The sequence below is a fragment of the Poecile atricapillus genome, chromosome 11 (genome assembly GCF_030490865.1).
Source record: "Poecile atricapillus isolate bPoeAtr1 chromosome 11, bPoeAtr1.hap1, whole genome shotgun sequence".
In the NCBI taxonomy this organism is placed as follows: domain Eukaryota; kingdom Metazoa; phylum Chordata; class Aves; order Passeriformes; family Paridae; genus Poecile; species Poecile atricapillus.
The window spans coordinates 14937937-14954936 of record NC_081259.1 but is presented as its reverse complement, the minus strand read 5'-3'; the positions used below and the strand labels follow the sequence as shown (position 1 = coordinate 14954936).

The window sequence follows — 17000 nt, the reverse complement described above, 5'->3', positions numbered from 1 at the left end:
TTTTCAAGCTAAGCTGTTCCATTGCATTCAGCAGCCCACAGACCTGCAGAAGAACTCTCATATCCCAAAGAGCATCTTCCTACAGTTCAGTCAGCTGTTCAATTCATTTTCTTCAGTCCTTTGTATCCCTTATACCTTTATACTACTGCTAGGAAAAATCAAAGTGATTGTGAAGGTTCAGTTTCCAAAGAGTGGTGCAAAGGGGTGAATGGGGTGTAAGGAAAAGCAGGTCAGTTGTGTGAACCAAGTGCAGAGGTTGAGGCAAGGCACAGCAGCCAGGGGGACTTGGAGCAAAGTCTGCTGTCAGACCAAGTACATCGAATATCTCCTTAAAACAGCACCTCAAAGCCATTACTCTGCAATACAAAGAGTTAAGGAGCAGCAACAGCCTAAAGCTTAAGGCTACTTTCATACTCAGCACAGAGGATCTCCTCTACTCAAAAAACTACTCTGAACTGAAACAAGAAATCAGCCTGGCACTGATGATGGCTTTCTTGGGATGGAAAAGGACCAACCAAGAAGAGAAGCTAGCAAAATAAAAAGAAGAAACTACTCAGGTGGGTTATTCATTGACTATGAACACAGAAATACTGCCCATATAACAACATACCTGCAGACACTTTGATGATAACCCTCTCTGCTGCTTTCATGGGTAACACAATTGCTTATTCACAGCCAGTTAGAGTGGGATTTTTTTTTTTTTTACTCTTAATCCTGACTATGCTATTAAGGTATTTGCGAAATGTGGATGTTTCATTTTAGAAGGCAAAAGAAACCTCATTTTTACCAAAGACTTATAAGCATGCTTCATAAAAAACACATACACATTTTTCTACCTTACAATTTATTAATGTTTTCCTTTTTTAAGTGGTCTATTCCCTTCTCTTTAGAAGCCAAGGCCACTAACAAGCACAAGAGAATATAACAGCAGCTCCAGAAGAATCAGCAAGCAGGAAGAACCAGTAAGACATGTCCACACTTTCTTCCCTTTCCTTAAAAGGACACGCAGCAGCAAGGATGACCCTGCCACCCAAAACATCTTATTTCAATCATAACTCATGTTCTTGAAGAGCAGCAATGAAACCAGCTCCATCAGGGAGCCAAGACTGGACAAGAGGCACGAAAAGCAGGCCTGAGACACTGCCCAGCACCATCAGCTGCCCTGATCACAATTCTCCTCTTTGATTTACTACTGGCAGCAGTCCCACCACTGCCTTTCACTATACCAGTTGTTCACGATCAGACCCCTCCAGAAAAGCTGGATACAAACCACTACACACTAACTTAAGAAAAGCACTTTTTAGAAACACCATGTTCTTGTTTTTTGAGGGTTGGATTTTCTCTTTTGTAGACTGCATCCCTACCCCACTCCAAATAGCTGAATTCCTATAAACCTCAGGCTGAAAAATTATCCCAGCCATTTCTCACTCACTGAGTCAGAAGCCAACACCCAGTCTCCTTCCCACCCCTCATGAAGCAAGGGCAGAACAGACATTGGCTACAGTCACTGGGAAAAAATGGCACAGTAATTACTGGACAAGAGGCTGTACAAAGGCTTCAATCTGGCCTCTGCAGGTATTCCGATTTACACAACCATCACATTTCCCATCCCACCCTACAGACATGCAGCTGGGATTTCTTTCTATTCTGTTTGCACATCAAAGTAGAGGAATGGAACAAGGGAATTCACTAACATGTTCAAGAGCAATAATTGTTGACCAGATTAGAACTTCCTAGCAGCAAGTTGCCTTATGCATACCATGAAGAACAGCACACTTCAAAAGCAATTCTTCTCATGAAAATCCATTTGGTAGACTTACAATTATTTCCACCATTGTAGATGAACTAACACTGAATTTTACATAAAACCCAGTATGTAAATCCAGAAAGCTTAAATTACTTAAAATTACAATATTGCAGATCAAATAGCTTCAAGGCCTGATTTTTGCAGTTTCAACTTGACCTTCCACTCCCCCAATTCAGTTTTAAGGTGACAGAAAGCCCATTCAGACCTAAAAACACAGTCCCTTCAAAGGGGAAAAAAAGAGCCACACCTAGAAAGCCAAAGGTTAACTATATAAAAATGGTCAAAAAGCTACTTTTGTATTTACATCAGCAATTTAAACTAATTTCAGTGGAACAAACTGCCTCACCAACAGCTTTAGCCACATGCCACTAACTTCTATTCCCACAGCTGCAAGTACATCCATGATACAAGATTATGTTCTTGACCAAAACTGCATTATGTCCATTCATCATCACTCTGGAATGCACATTCTCAAGTATGCAAGTCAACTATGCAGGCAGAAATTATCTATTTAATAGAAAAGCTATTTTAAAATATGCCTTCGGCTTTACAGAATTGCATCTCCTAGCTACCTTGAACCATATTTAAAAATGGAGTTGGCAAACCCAAAGCCCTTAAACAAGAACAAATTTCTCTATTTTTTTGAAGTTGTTCAGATTATACTTCACATCAAAAAGTGCAAGAAGGAAAAGCTGCAAAACTATAACCTGACATTCCAGTTTGCAACCTGAAAACAGTCAAGTTTATACAACCTTTACCTCATCCCTGGATAGCCCCAGCACTCCTTGTGCTACAGAAAGCAGCTCTACTGAGCTTCAGCATTCTGAATGCAATAAATTATAGGAAAATAACAAATAGGTTACAGACCAAGAGAAAAAACTAGTGTAGACATTTAAGTCTTGCCCCATCTGTTACCTTAAGTTTTACATTCTAGAGCAAGTTAAGACTTCAATTGACAACGGGAACAAATTCACTTCAAGAGTGACAAAGTTGAAAAAGAAGCAGGAACAGAAATCCCATTTAGCTGTATTTTCCGCCTCTGCAAATATTCACTCACATTGCTGTGCATTAACTCCAATCAGTTCCACAAAAAAGGAAATCAATGACAGAAGAGCTTCTCTACTCTTGCCTGATGTGAGTCAGCACCTTGACTCATGAGGGAAGGTGCACATAAAACAATGTCATTTAATTTTACAGCTAAACAAATTCTCTTAAGAACTTCACTTGTACCACACTCTTGCCCTTGGATGTTACCACCAGCACCCCACTCATCAGGTGTATATTGACACCTACAAATAGAGGATGTGAAAGGCCAATTTTGTGACAACATGGGCCTTGGATAAAACAGCAACATATTTTTATGATTGCTTCATGACCTTTTTAAGAGGAACTAAGTTATTACAAGGTGATACAGGGAAAAAAAAAAGTGCTTAAAAGCTCTTTTCCCATTCCATCTCTGCTTTACATCTTGCAACTACACAGTAAACTAAGGATTTTAGCTGCTCAGTTCTGGCAAATTAAACACACTAAGGTTCCACAAGCACATACCAATTATCAGTTTGCATGCATTTATCAGACTGGTAACATTTTCCTTGACAGTGCATTGTCAGCTTAGGAGTCAGTGCTTCCAAGCCATGTTTACCCTCAAAAGATCAAAGACAAGGCATGCTTTACCATAACAATAGTGCGGATTATTGACGCACATACTTTACTGACTTAAATATTGAGACCAGTGGCAGCGACACTTCACAGAAGTGGAAAGTTTCAGCTCCTCTCTCCAAACTGGAGGGAAGGCTGTTAGTAAAGCATTAGGTATGGAATAGATTAACATCATTACTTCAAATAACCTACAGCCCCTCATACCTACATAGAACACATGATTGCATCTGTACTACTAAATGCAAACATCAGTACTACTTTGAAATAATCTTCAAAAGCAGTATTTTAGGTTTTCTTTATTTGTAGGATACAATACAAGCATATTTGCAGTTTGGTTTTTCTTTTGCTACTGCTATTAGCGCTAGATACACACTTCTTACATGATGAAATCTGAGCTTCTCATGTAAGCAAGAGATAAGCATCAAAACACACAGAGAACTGTAGTATCTGAAGCTTGCACTTGGAACTCAGCCTAAACAAGGCAGATAGAATGGTAAAGTTAAATTGCAAAGCATTTTTACTTTTTAGTGAACTTTACATTTGTTCCATAATACATTTTAGAGGGTCTTTTCCCTACCATCAAACAAATTAGTCTACTCCAGTGCAAGTTAAAAGAACATTTAGTCTAAATCAATTACACCAGTCCACAAAAAACATCATTCAACATGACCAAAAGTATATTTGAATGTGTGTCCATTACTTTCATGGATTTGTTTTCAATATTGAGAAGAGGAAGAAAAAAGTTGCATACTTTAGAAGCACTCACTAACAAAAAATAAAAACTGAGGTATCAAAGAAAGCTATAAATAAAGCCCAGTAAATACTGGCAGAAGTTTGACAGCCATCATGTATATCCAACAATGATAATCTAGACACGGCAGCACGGTAATACCGAAAGCTTTCTGTGGGCAGGTTGAATAGGAGAATGTTGTGGCATTTTTAGAATTGCCTATACAGCTAAACTGCTGGTGGTCTCCCTGCCTGTGCAGGCCTGGAGAACTACCTTTACTCTCAGTCCTAGGTACCTAATACAGAGACACATCATAAATTATTTACTAGAGCAGTCAGTTCGGTACCTTTTAGAAACGGAAACAGAAAAATGAATTATGTTCAAGTACATTGCACAGATAAAACACAGCAAGTGAAGAATCCCAAACTAATCACTACACCAAGATGTGTCCACAATGCAATAGTGGATGGCATGGCTTCAATTCAACTTTGAAATGAATCAGCTAATGCAGTAACTCAAGCAGAGCAGCTTGAGAAGCTGCTCTCTCTCTCAGTCATCATCATTTCATCAAGATTAATCCCTGATTGCAAGCCAAGCTATGGTGAAGATGAGAAGCATGTAGAGTATTTCAGAAGAGGAACTCTGAACACAAAGACTAAAAATAAAAGTCTATACATAATTACTGAGAGATGCTACCCATCAAATCCACCTCTTAGCAAGTATTTCCCATCTGTGCTTAATGGGCAGATGTCTTTTTGGTTTACTCAGCACATTTTTTGAAATGGAAAAGTATGAATGACATTCGAGTTGTTTGTCCAACCAGCTGGAGAAGAAACTCGGTAAGCACTTGGTTAACAGCTGAAAAGACACTACAATTTTGGTGAATTACCTGTTTATCCCAGATTATAGCTCCAGTTCATTCAACTGGTGACCCAAAAAACTATCAAGTTTCCTGTCACTGAGAATGAGATATTGTGGAAGAAAGCAACTGAGTTATCTACACACCTGCATATTCAGCAAGCCATAGTCTTTTCAAAGGAGCATCCCCTTAAATGAGTAAGAAACCAGAAGAGTTTAGCTTCAGGACAGACAAATCTATCTGATGAGTCAGTTCAATGGAAAAACCTATCAGGAGACCACAGCTTGCAGAGCAACCATTCAATCTAGAGTATTCTTTGGGAAAAAAAATCCTGAAGACTAAATAAATGAGAATAAAAAACAGTGAAAAACTTCATCAGAAAGGTGAGACATGGAAGAGTAGTTCCAGCCAAGATAGCTGTAGTACAATTTTATCATTAAAGGGAGAATTGAACAGCAAAACAAAACTTACTGCCGGAATGCTTTCAAAGATTGACTGATAATAGCCATATCTTCACATCATGCAACTTCTAATGATTTGCAGGAGAAAATTAAGTGCAGTGACAATATCTAAATCTGTACCACTTGTAGCAATATTTTGATTTAGTTGCATATTTTCTACTCATTTTTGTAGCTTCACCTCCAGAAGTCACTTCTTCTGAAATGTAATCCTCTCAAAGATACCGTAATGTTATCAACACACGTAAGTTATGCATCCTTTTTGCCTCACTGTGCCATTTAAATTGATCCAGATTAACACATGTTGAACTGAGCTGTGGAAACTGTTTTCTTCTAGGAAAGTTAAGGTGCAACTATGAAGTGCATAAGAAAATAAATACAAACCCTAATATTTTTGTCCTACCAATCACCACAGAGTTCATATCCAAAAAAGAAAACACTCACTATGTAACTACATCATTCAGTTTCCTGCTGTAAAATCATCACTCATTCTATTCTCTTCATTGCATTGCTATAGCAGGAAAAATATATTTTACATTATTTTACAACTTGAAATTCATGTTTTAGTGCATTGTCACTGTACAGTAGGTGGTCAAAGAGCAAAGGCAGTTTTAAGTAAACCAGTGCGTACCCTTGCATACATAACCCTACTGCTTCAAGATATTTTAGGCACAGGTTGTGCACATTTTGCAGTTACTGAAATTGCAGTAAACAGTGAATTCCTGATGTCACACTTCCCCCAAACAAGGAGACAATGCTGCCATGCTGTACAACAGAAGCTCAGAATTATATAAAGTGCCATACATGATACATACAGTATCAATCAGATGTTACCTCTTTATTTTCCACTTCTCAGCAGAATAGAACAGAGATGCTTAGTTTTTGATGCAAATGCACTGAACTCTAACAGGCTTAGAATGTGAGATGCAGACAACTTATAGACTATATTAAATATAAACATATTCCCTGGAAACAAAGATTAAATTGTAAATTGCTAAACTTGCTCTTCATAGGTAATAGGCTATCATGCTTCTTAAGTAGATTCTTACTTGAATTAGATGTCTACTTCTCCCAAACACTCAGCACCTTATTTTTAGAGAGAATATGGATTCTGTGTTTTGCAGAAGAAAAAAACCCCCAATTTATCCTTTCAACAGTCACACCAGGCTACTGGAATTAAAGATCTTATTCTTTTGTACTTATTTCCCCTCTTTCCATGATCCCTGCAATTCAGGCACTACCTGATCTAACAACTATTAATAGAACTAAATAAAAGTAAAGATAGTAAATAAAAAATCAAGTCAGCCTAATCTCTATTCATGCTCTAGTCCTGTGTCTGATACACAGGAAGAAGGTACTGACGTAATTTCCATGTATGATGTCCATTAAGCATCAGACACTAAAAAGGAAACATTTGTGAAATCCTTCTTATTCTTCAAACCAATTCAAGAAAAGACATTAGAGCTCAAACTATAGAATATATGCTACATTGCAGTAAACTACTTTCCACTGTACTCTTCATCAATAAAGGAGCATTGTTTTTTAATCCCTCCTCTCCCCTGCTCTGCCCGGTCATACTTTCTTCTCCCTAATCCACCCACTCTTTAAAGCCACCGCATGAACTTCTCAAGGCTGCTTGTTTGCAGCAGCTCTGAATAAACCCCACAAACAGCATCTCTCTCACACACATGGCTATTTTTGAAGTGAAAATTAACACAAATACAATTTAAATGGAGACAAGTCAACAATTGGGCCCAGATAAGAACTGTGTGTGTAGTCAGCAGGGAAGGAGTGTTGTTATAGAAAATGGGGGCTAAAAGCATGGAATGAGAGCCGGCTTTGTTCACAGGCAGTAGCCTAAGTGCCTATCAGTCAGCAAAAGCATTTTTAAAACAGCTGCATCAAAGCTTTCTGCAAGTTAGTCAGCATGTGACAGGCCAGCACATTACAACAGTGCCACAGCAATCTCTGCATAATAGGAGTGCTCTGGGTGACCTGAAAGGTCAGTGTTTTCAAGCATTCCAATAATCTGTAAATTGCCTTGGCTTATCACTTGGGAGCAACATAATTACATTGCTTGAAGGGCTAGGATAGTAAAGACAGATTTTAGGTATTATGTTTTGGTCACTAACCTCTACACTGTAAGCATATGCAGGAAACTCAGAATAATGTGCAAATTTAAAAAAGGAACATTGAAACATCAAAGTCTGCTCCTCAGATAGAGGGAAAATTATTGACAAAGTTTTGTAACTGTCTATAGTAGTTTATGAAGTAGAAATATCTTTGAAGATTTCTCTTTTTTTATTTCTTAACAAGTGATCCAAAGTGTTTGAAGTTACTTCCTACAAAACTGATTTTTAAATACAGCAAGACTGCAACTACTACTGAGTAAATTAAAAGGTCCTGTTCTGGAAATTAAAAGGTAGAGCAAGCAAAATGCAATTTACATAGTAAGAATTTAGTTCCAGTTGAAAACTAGTGCTTTCTAGCAGAGAAAATAAAAATTATTCTTGCCAGCTATAAACACCCCAAGTAATTTACTCATAGCTAAGCAAGGCCAGTCATTGACTTTAACAGATTTTTCAAGAAACAGAAAAGCAAAATTAGATCTAACAGTCAATCTACCTCACAAGATTAAAAATGTAGCATTTAGTTGCCAACAGCCTAATCAGGCACAGTCAGAACTATCTCAATCCACTATTGATTGGTGCTCCTGTGGTGCCCCAAAGCACAGAATGCAGTCACCAAGCCAAAGCTCCCTGCACAGGATCTGTCCTGGCAGCTCCCCACGTTCCTTCACCCTGTCCTGTGCAGCCCTTTCACTGCACACCACCAGCACCTTCTGCTTCCACTGCCACCACGTCACCAATAAATCTAGTTCTACTTCACTAGTGGCAAATTCCAACATCCATCATTCACACAGGAGGGAGAAAAACCAAATACAAAGAACAAGGCAGAAATTCTCAATTTTAATTCTATCATAAAGAAGAAAGAATAAAAGCCTATGCAATATTTTTTCTGACTCCTTGATTTTGTTTAAAGTCCTTTTAAGGCATGGCTGATTTTTTTTTTAATGGAGAAAATAAATGCAGTCAGAAGTTCAGGCTAGCAAAACACATGCTGCAGAAATATCACATTCATATTTAAAAGGCATCTCCTGCCTGTTTAAACTACAATGCTAGCACAACTTTAAGTGCAGGACATAAATCTCACATTATTGTAAACCAAACTAAGTTTACAGCTAGAAAGACAATCCTAGTATTACCGATAATGCAACTGACTTAAAAGGTGCCCTCATCATGCAGGAAGGAAAAAACCAAAAAACAACATTACCACTAGAATGACTTGTGTAAACCACTAGTCATTCTAAAGGAGAAGCTAATCTCAGTAACTCTCAACCACTGGCTCCTTGCTATTCCTTACACACCTTCCCAAGACAGAGACATTTACTGACTGCAAATAAACACAAAAAAGAAAACTTTAATGTTAGCATTGGTATTCAAACAATTGAAATGACAGATCCCCTCATTTAAAACTCAGCACTCTCCTGGGCAGTTCTAGGGTGGATTTACCATTGAACTACCAGCAATAAACAAACCACAATAAACTACATGAGCATAGGAAAAAATAACCCCAGAGTGCTTTTATAGCACTGTATCTGATGCAGATGAAACATGTTCTTCATTCAAGCCATCAACATTGTTTCTGTAAACCTGTATACCTTCCTTGTACTTCCTAGCTAAATGCTCCCTGCTTTAGGAATATTAATCCAGCCTAGATTATCCAGAGAGCAAAACCCAATCAAAATGCAAGTGCATTTAGTTCTCTCATATGAGATTACACTCCAGGAATTTCCATTCTTACATAGCTGGGTTATTAACAGAGGGGTTTATCCTGTATGCAATGGCCAATCACTTTCCACAACTTAATTTCAATTCTGAAGGAAACACAAGTTCTTTTGTCAGAAAGCCATGCCTTTAAGCTTGGTTTAAAGATCTAATACCCACCAAAAAAAATTATTTCAGGAGTCCAGGCTTACATGAAAAGCCAGTACCCCATCACCTAACACTGTGCTGAGAAATTAATTCATGTGAAGGCATTCATGGGCAAAGGAACATTTTTCTCAAATATCATGTAGGAACAATCCTGGGTCAAGTGACACGAAAAAGTTTTTAAACAAGCATCCTGTGATGAGAGGGTTAACATGATCTGGCTTTCTCCCAGAAGTAATTCTGGGGAAGGCAGTCATCCAAAATGAACATGAACTACGTATTTATTACAAGTCTTGGAATTTGTTCAGATAAACAATAATTGGTAGAATTAGCCCCAGGTACTATCCTGATTCCATGCAAATTACAACTAACTAATTAATTGATACCACATTGTCAAGTAGCACCTCAAAGTTACTTCTAGAGCTTTAGAGCCACAGTCATTGAATTGTTACTTTCTATAAAAACCAATAAATCTCTAGATTGCATAATTTACGCCTATTATATTTTCAATGAAGCTGAAAGTATCTGTGTACATATTCTTTGTTTTGTTTTTTGGTTTTTTTTTTACACTTTTAAATATGTTTTTATATACCTTTTTATAGCAACATGTGCCAGATCAGTCCTTTGTCAAAGTTATATCACCACTGCCGTAATTTAACTAATAGAAAAACTGACATCATTGCTCAAATTTCACAATCTGTCCTGTTTCACTATGCTACTGCTTCTGGTTATAATTTAAGGTTATTACTTCCTTTTAATTAACTTGAAAAATTGAGCAGTGTCTCTTCAGCCACAAGTTACTTCTTAGTAATTTTTGCATTATTGAATTCATGGTGAATATAATTAAGTCATTAATGCCACTGCAAGGGCGCCATGGCTGTCTAAAGAAAAAGACCCAAGAAGGTTTGCAGGAAAGGGTAGTGGATGTTATTTCAGCTGAGCAAACTCGCCTCCCAGAGCCATGTCCAAACGCTTGACCATATGTTCTGAAGTGTATTAACAAGTCTCCAAGCACCTTGCTCATTCTATCTCCCATCTGGATACATCCTAAGAAACAGTCACCAGCCCAGAGTGTAAATAACTGGAATGGGTCCATTTAATATTTACAAGAAAATTTTTAAGCTGGATACAGAGAAGGGGGCCATCTGTTAAAGTGATTGCTGACCCAGTGGGGCAGAGGGGAAAACACTGTTACTGGACCCCATTCAAACTAGGCAAGGAACTGCCCATACAGTCCCAAAGGATCACAAGTTGAAAACTAATTACTGCCTTTTCAGGAGGGGTGGGGGAATATTTTATAATTAAGTTCCTAAGAAAAAGTCAAATGCAAAAGGCAAATGTGAGGAAGACAGAAGGCTGCTCTGCAGTGCAGTACTTACTGGAAAAAGCCTTGGGAACTACAAATCAAACAAACTGCCTACTTTTGCTCAATTTCTATTTTCAGCATATCAGTACTCTGTATGTGTGGGGGTGGGGAGACAAAAAGCCCATCAGAGCCATACCAAGCCCTGTTGTTGCTTCCTCTGGTATGGGAAGTTAACCATACACCTTATGACGAGTTACGTAGGCCAAAAAGGTCACATTTTCCCACTTCTCCTAAGAACATGAACTTCTCCAACACAACACTCCCTACTGCTATCATCTTACTGAATTTAGGCTGCCCTCCCCCACCACAAAAGGGAAGAACATCTGTTTATAATGGATTAGGAAACAAGAATCCTATTAGAGATTACCAAATACTCTTGAGAAAATAAATACTTTTTTAATGTACAGCCAATATTTAAATTTTTAGCACCAACAAAACAGCAAGTTTTTCCAAGTATCCAAATAAATCCTGATGTGCAAATGCAGGAAAGACCTCTAAAGAACTACTGAAGACCCTGCAGAGTCAGGAATAGTAAACATAAGCCAAATGCCCAGTCCTGCACACACTGGGGCAGTTCTCCAACTCTGCAGTAGCCCATCTACATAACCCAAACAGCCCACAGAGCTTGGGGCTTAAGGAGCTGTCTAAGAGCAACCACAGCAGGAAAATCCCATGGATAACCAAGCAGACACCATGGTCCCTGGACAAGTCACCACACTTGTGGCCTCAGCAGCACTTGTTACTCTGCAGCCTCTGAGGGATCCACGCTGGACCTTAAATATTCAGCTGAATGTGTCCCTCCATTTTCTCAGCTCCTTCACTCAAGAACGTCACAGCCCCTTGAAACAAGAGCACCCCTACTATTTATGACTGTATAGCGCATATTTGAATAATCTGTCCCTAAAATAGCATAATTATAAGACAAGACAGTGTTTTCATTTCAGGACTTTTTGGACTCAGCATAAATACACTGCACAGACTCATGGAATTCATTTTAAGACTTCCCTACGGCTGTTTGCTTAATCAGTACATTCAGTGAAGAAGTCACTAGTAATATATTTGCCTGAGAAAACACTGGGCATAGTTTGATAATTATTTCTGTTGTACTTATACCATGATAACATGGAAATATTTGTGGGTATATAAACGACAAATGCCTTTCTTAACCCAGAAGAAAAACAATTAAAGGCTTTGTTTCAAATACTATCCCCTAACTCAAACTGACACTTAGAATTTGACAGTGTTACAAACCAAATATTGGGACTATTAATTTTGAAATGGAAATGTACATGGCTTTACTCCCCCCACACTGTGACTAATCAGATTTTCCCCTGCCACTCCATTGTGTACATAAGACATGGCCTTTCCACTGGGTATAGAGGACAGGAGAAGAAAACAGAAAGGAGGATCCTATTTCACACTGAAAGCTTATTGGCAAAAAAAAAAATGGGTGAACACTTCAGTCCTTGGTAAGAACTTCAACTTTGATACAAAGCTTTTGGATAAGCGCTTTGACCTGAGATAGACAACACTTTGCATAGCATTTCAAGTAATAAACACAACATATTTAGCACAATTCAGAGCTTAAGTAGTCGACTAGTTACGGTTCTGTTTCCAACTCAGTAGCTTTATACTGAGTAGTTAAAAACCAAGTATTTTCATGAGAACCCAGAAGGTTTTGACAACAATGGTACACTGCAGTGTCAATACTGACATATATTCAAGCTCAATAACCACTCGACTTCAAGCACAAATTCAAAATACTCTTTGTGAGCTTTTTTTGAGCACAGAAGAAGCCCAGTATCTATTCCCATAGAACCTAAGTAGTAGCACAACGTATATGTTAGAATACCTATGAAGTACAATAACCCATTTCTGGATGTTTTCCTTGACACAAAGATTAGCTAGCTGGTCACTGATAAGGTCTTACTGATTTTCCACTCTATAAAGGTGGAGCCAGTTGCCAGGCACCGTCAGATTTCAAGCTCTGTTTACATTACAGTAATCTTTACGCTGCACGTTGAACCAGAAGCAAACTCCAGAACACACTCCATAATGACCTACAGAGTGTGGAGCTTACAGCTCTTCCACATTGCAGCCAAAGTCATACTGAAAAATGCACCTGAAGTATCATCTGGTAGTTGAAGTTGCTGACAGTCCTAACTGGAGCAATGAATTCAAGAAAATCCAAGCCTGAAATACAAGTTACTCATATAAATTATTCTTGGAAAATTACCTATCAGAACATTAAAATGAATATTTCCTAAGGTCCAAATACAACTTACAGAAACACTAGCAAAATTAAATGTAGTATTTTAAAGGCCTATTTTCCATATAGGAGGTAGATTCTTATATTAAACCGAATTCTTGGTTACTTTCCCATTTAAGTTTTCTATAAATTTATTTCTTTGTTGTTATGTTGAAGAATTTCACAAACAACCAAAGAAGAACTGATCTAACTTTATAGCGCCTATATATAGACTAACATGGGAAAAATAAAATACTGCTCCAAATTTAGCTATCTCACAGACTGAATTAAAAACCACTCTAAAAATATTTGCACATATATGTTCCACAAGAAACAAATCCATTTGTGTTTCCAAGTACGATTTTGGGTCCAATGCTAACCCACACTAAGGAAAACCACAGGTCACTGCCTCTAAAACAGAAAACCAAGGAGTCCTTGCAATCAGCATGTCTTGAACCATTAACACAGCCCTGTTCCCATCTTCTGATTCAAGGGGCAGTTAACAGATACATGCCTGCAGCTAGAAAGCCAGTAAGAATAACCAAAATTCAATTAGTTACAGGACTGAGGTGAAAGACTGAAATACTCTTCATGAATGTACTTAAAAATAAAGTCTCAAGAACTTAGGTTCAACATTCAAAACGGCTCAGGGATTCAATAAGTTCTGTCCCCACATTTACAATTTAAAAGCTTTTTGGGGTGTTGTGTTTGTTTGTTTGGCTTGATTTTTTTACCAATGTGGACTGTATTCGAATTTCCAACTTAAAGGCAAAAAGAAAGTTTACATCCCATTACTAAGACCCTGACACAGTCATTCCCATATCATCCATCAATACTGTTCAAAAAGACATCAGAAGAGATTAGGTACCTTAAATATTGCAGTAACAGCCACAACCAGATTAAACTTCCAGCAAGTTTTCATTTCTCCACCATTTTCTATTGTATAGTACCAACAGCTACAACAATCACGTAACACCTTAATAAAACCACATTCTTTTACAGCACAGCAGGGGAAAAAGCTAAGTAATCAAAAGTGAAGGGCAGTGAAACTGTTTGTTAAAGACTGTTGATAGTAGGGCGTAACACAATCAATCACAGCAGCCTAGATTATCTCATGTACAAATAAGAATTATTCAACTAATCAAAAATATTTTTTTTTCTTTTTCTTTTTTAGGTTTTGTCTGGTCAAGTGTGCCAAGATATTTGTGGATATGGACATAAAGCTCAGAAGTATATTAAGTAAATGTTAAGAGAAAACCACTCACAGAGGCTTTTGTAATGCATTACAACCCCAAAAATGAGAAACCAGATACCATGTCCAAAGAGGTAACTAAAGGAAACAAGATCCAGAATGTGAGCACAGAAATCCCCCAATATTCTAGTATTTCTAAAATATTTTTAAATCTCCTTGTCTATAACTATTAAAACTACATGGAGAGCAGCCCAGGAACTAACGGTTGAAATAAAAGTAACGTCATCCATTGACTGAAAGCAATTCTGTTTTGACAGTGAAACTCATATGAACTGTATGCATCAGATTCTAGTCTCCAAAGGCATCTCTATGATCAAGATAAAAAGAAAAAATAATTTTGATAAAAAGCTATCACAGATTAAGAATTTTCACTGACAGTCACAGGACTTATAAAATGACTTTTTTTCCCCCAAGAAAGATACGCTATTTCAATTACATGACTTCCATAAATCTGAAAGCACCCCAGTGAAGAGTTAAACTCTAGTGAGACTATATTTTGCAACATTCCTAAATTAACATACCTTTCAGTATAATTAGTTTGGCTGATACTGTATGCATGTATGCAAGCTCCAAGAGCCAATGTGATATGACCGTGAGCAGGAGTTTCAAATAACTGCTATGGCAAGATACAACTTCCAATTAACACACTCTGTACACCAGTCTACAGCCAAAACAGAAACACTTTCTGTACACTTCTGCAACTTTAAATAAACTTCCATATTTAAAAATAGAAAAACACTTCAAGACAGTACATGCATGTGTGAAAGGCAAAATTTGTCCATGGCCTCACAAAATAGCTGTATTTTAAGACAGTGTTTTGAACCAGAAGTGAGAATTTTATACCCTGATTTTACACCAAAAAAAAAATCTGCTAAATTTTAGTTGATGCAATTTCTCACAGCAGAATTCTAACAGAACACTATTCAAGACAAGATTTATCTTCAATTCCTATTTGTTGCTAATATAAATGCATTTGAAAAGGGCTAAAAAGAGCTAAGTGACAACACAAGTGTGAAACATTTTTCAAAGTAAGTTACTCGTCCAACAACAAACATTTATTGTTGAAAAGTGCTTGTGTATATGTTAAAATGCAATTTAATACCTCTGGAAGCATACTTAAAACGAAGTATGAAACTCAGTAGACAACATTAGCTTTTAAGTTTTGTAAATTCCACACTGGAAACCGAGGTTGGCTTGAACACACCTCGAAAGCAAGACTCTCGAGTTGGTAAAATCGCCGGCTCACAGTATCTTACAACTCTAGTAAGTTTGTTACTTAGTAGCTCAAGTACTGAAGTCTTTCGTTAGTAATACAGTAAGGTGTACACTTCACTTTAGCCTGTAGAATACCACTTCTGAGTAAGTGCATACCAGCAAGTGTCATCAGACCGAAACCACACAGTTTCACTCGAAAGCAAACACCACTAAGCCGAGCTCCGGTAACACCAGCTAACACACACGACGGGAACTCGTCCCGCTGAAGCCGGAGCAACTACTCAGGCGCCACAAGCTAAAAATTAGTTCGAAATTCAAATTCAAACAAGTTGCAAAGCAAACCTTTAATTTTACACGAAGGAGAAATAACCTGTTGAGCGTTCCTAACTCCACCTCTCTCCCTCGGGGCCGCTCGGCATTACTCACGGCCGCGCAGTGCCGGGGGAGGTCAGAGTACACACCCCGCAACGTGCACCTGCACCGGCAACACCTACGGATCAGGTGGAGGACCGGCACAAGTTTCTGACGGATTACTGCCGCCCCAAAGCTGTTTACCCTATGTCAGCAACAATCATCCCCGACTGATTCAGCGGCCACAGAAAAAATCCTGCAGTACTGGACTCTCCCGGTTGAACCTTTCCTAATTGCTACCCGGCTCCAGCCTGGAACAAAAGGGCACGGCCAGCGCACCGGCGGGAGCGCGGGGGCTTCTCCCGGGGGCAGGGCCCGTCCCGCCGCGGGGGCCCGGGGCCCACAGTCCAACAGGTGGGCGGCCGGCCGGGGCAGCGGGGCCGGCCCGGGGTGTGGGGGTGCGGGCCACCTGCGCGCCCCTCCCGGCAGCCAGAGGGGGAAGCTCTGCAGGGAACGCGGCCGGGAGGCTCCGGCCCGCCTCGCCCACCACCTCGGTCCGCGCTAGCCCGTGCCGCCGGGACGGGCGGGGGTAAAGCCGCGGCCGCCGCGGTGCGGGCTCGGCGAGGTAATGGGAAAACCGCGCCGGGGGTACCGCAGGATCAGAACGGGCAGGGAACGCGGCCGCCCCGGGGCTGAGCCTTACCTTCGTGGAAGCCGCCGCGGCCCTGGCAGACATTTTGTTTCCTTCTCTCCCCCGGAGCCGGGCGAGCGTGTGCGCGCCTGCAACTCCTCAGGCCGGGGGAGAGAAACTCAGCGCCGCCGCCCGCGCCTCACGCAGCCGCCCGAATAAACATCCCACGGCGCGGGGGGGAGGAGGAAGAGGAGGCCGGCAGGGAAGGGGCGGGGACGGGGGAGGAGGGAGAGAGGAAGAAAAGAAGAAAAGAAGAAAGAGGAAGGGGAGCGGAGGATCAAGTTTGCGAAAAGTGTGGTCTCTCTCGCGCGGCGCCTGGCGCGCCGGGGCCGGGTTCCGCCGCCGGGGCACGGAGCGCGGGAGCGGCCGCGC

At 39.7% G+C, this 17000-nt stretch overlaps 1 protein-coding gene across 5 annotated transcripts in view; it reads right to left on the bottom strand.

Moving 5' to 3' along the window:
* TJP1 (tight junction protein 1) overlaps positions 1 to 16782 on the bottom strand; it is a 69015-nt gene extending 52233 nt beyond the window's left edge. For all 5 annotated transcript variants that reach the window (XM_058846558.1, XM_058846559.1, XM_058846561.1 and 2 more), the window contains exon 1: positions 16641 to 16782. In XM_058846558.1, the coding sequence (XP_058702541.1) occupies positions 16641 to 16673 (33 nt within the window). In that variant the 5' untranslated portion in view covers positions 16674 to 16782. The remainder of the gene's footprint in view (positions 1 to 16640) is intronic.
* Positions 16783 to 17000: the final 218 nt, after the last annotated feature.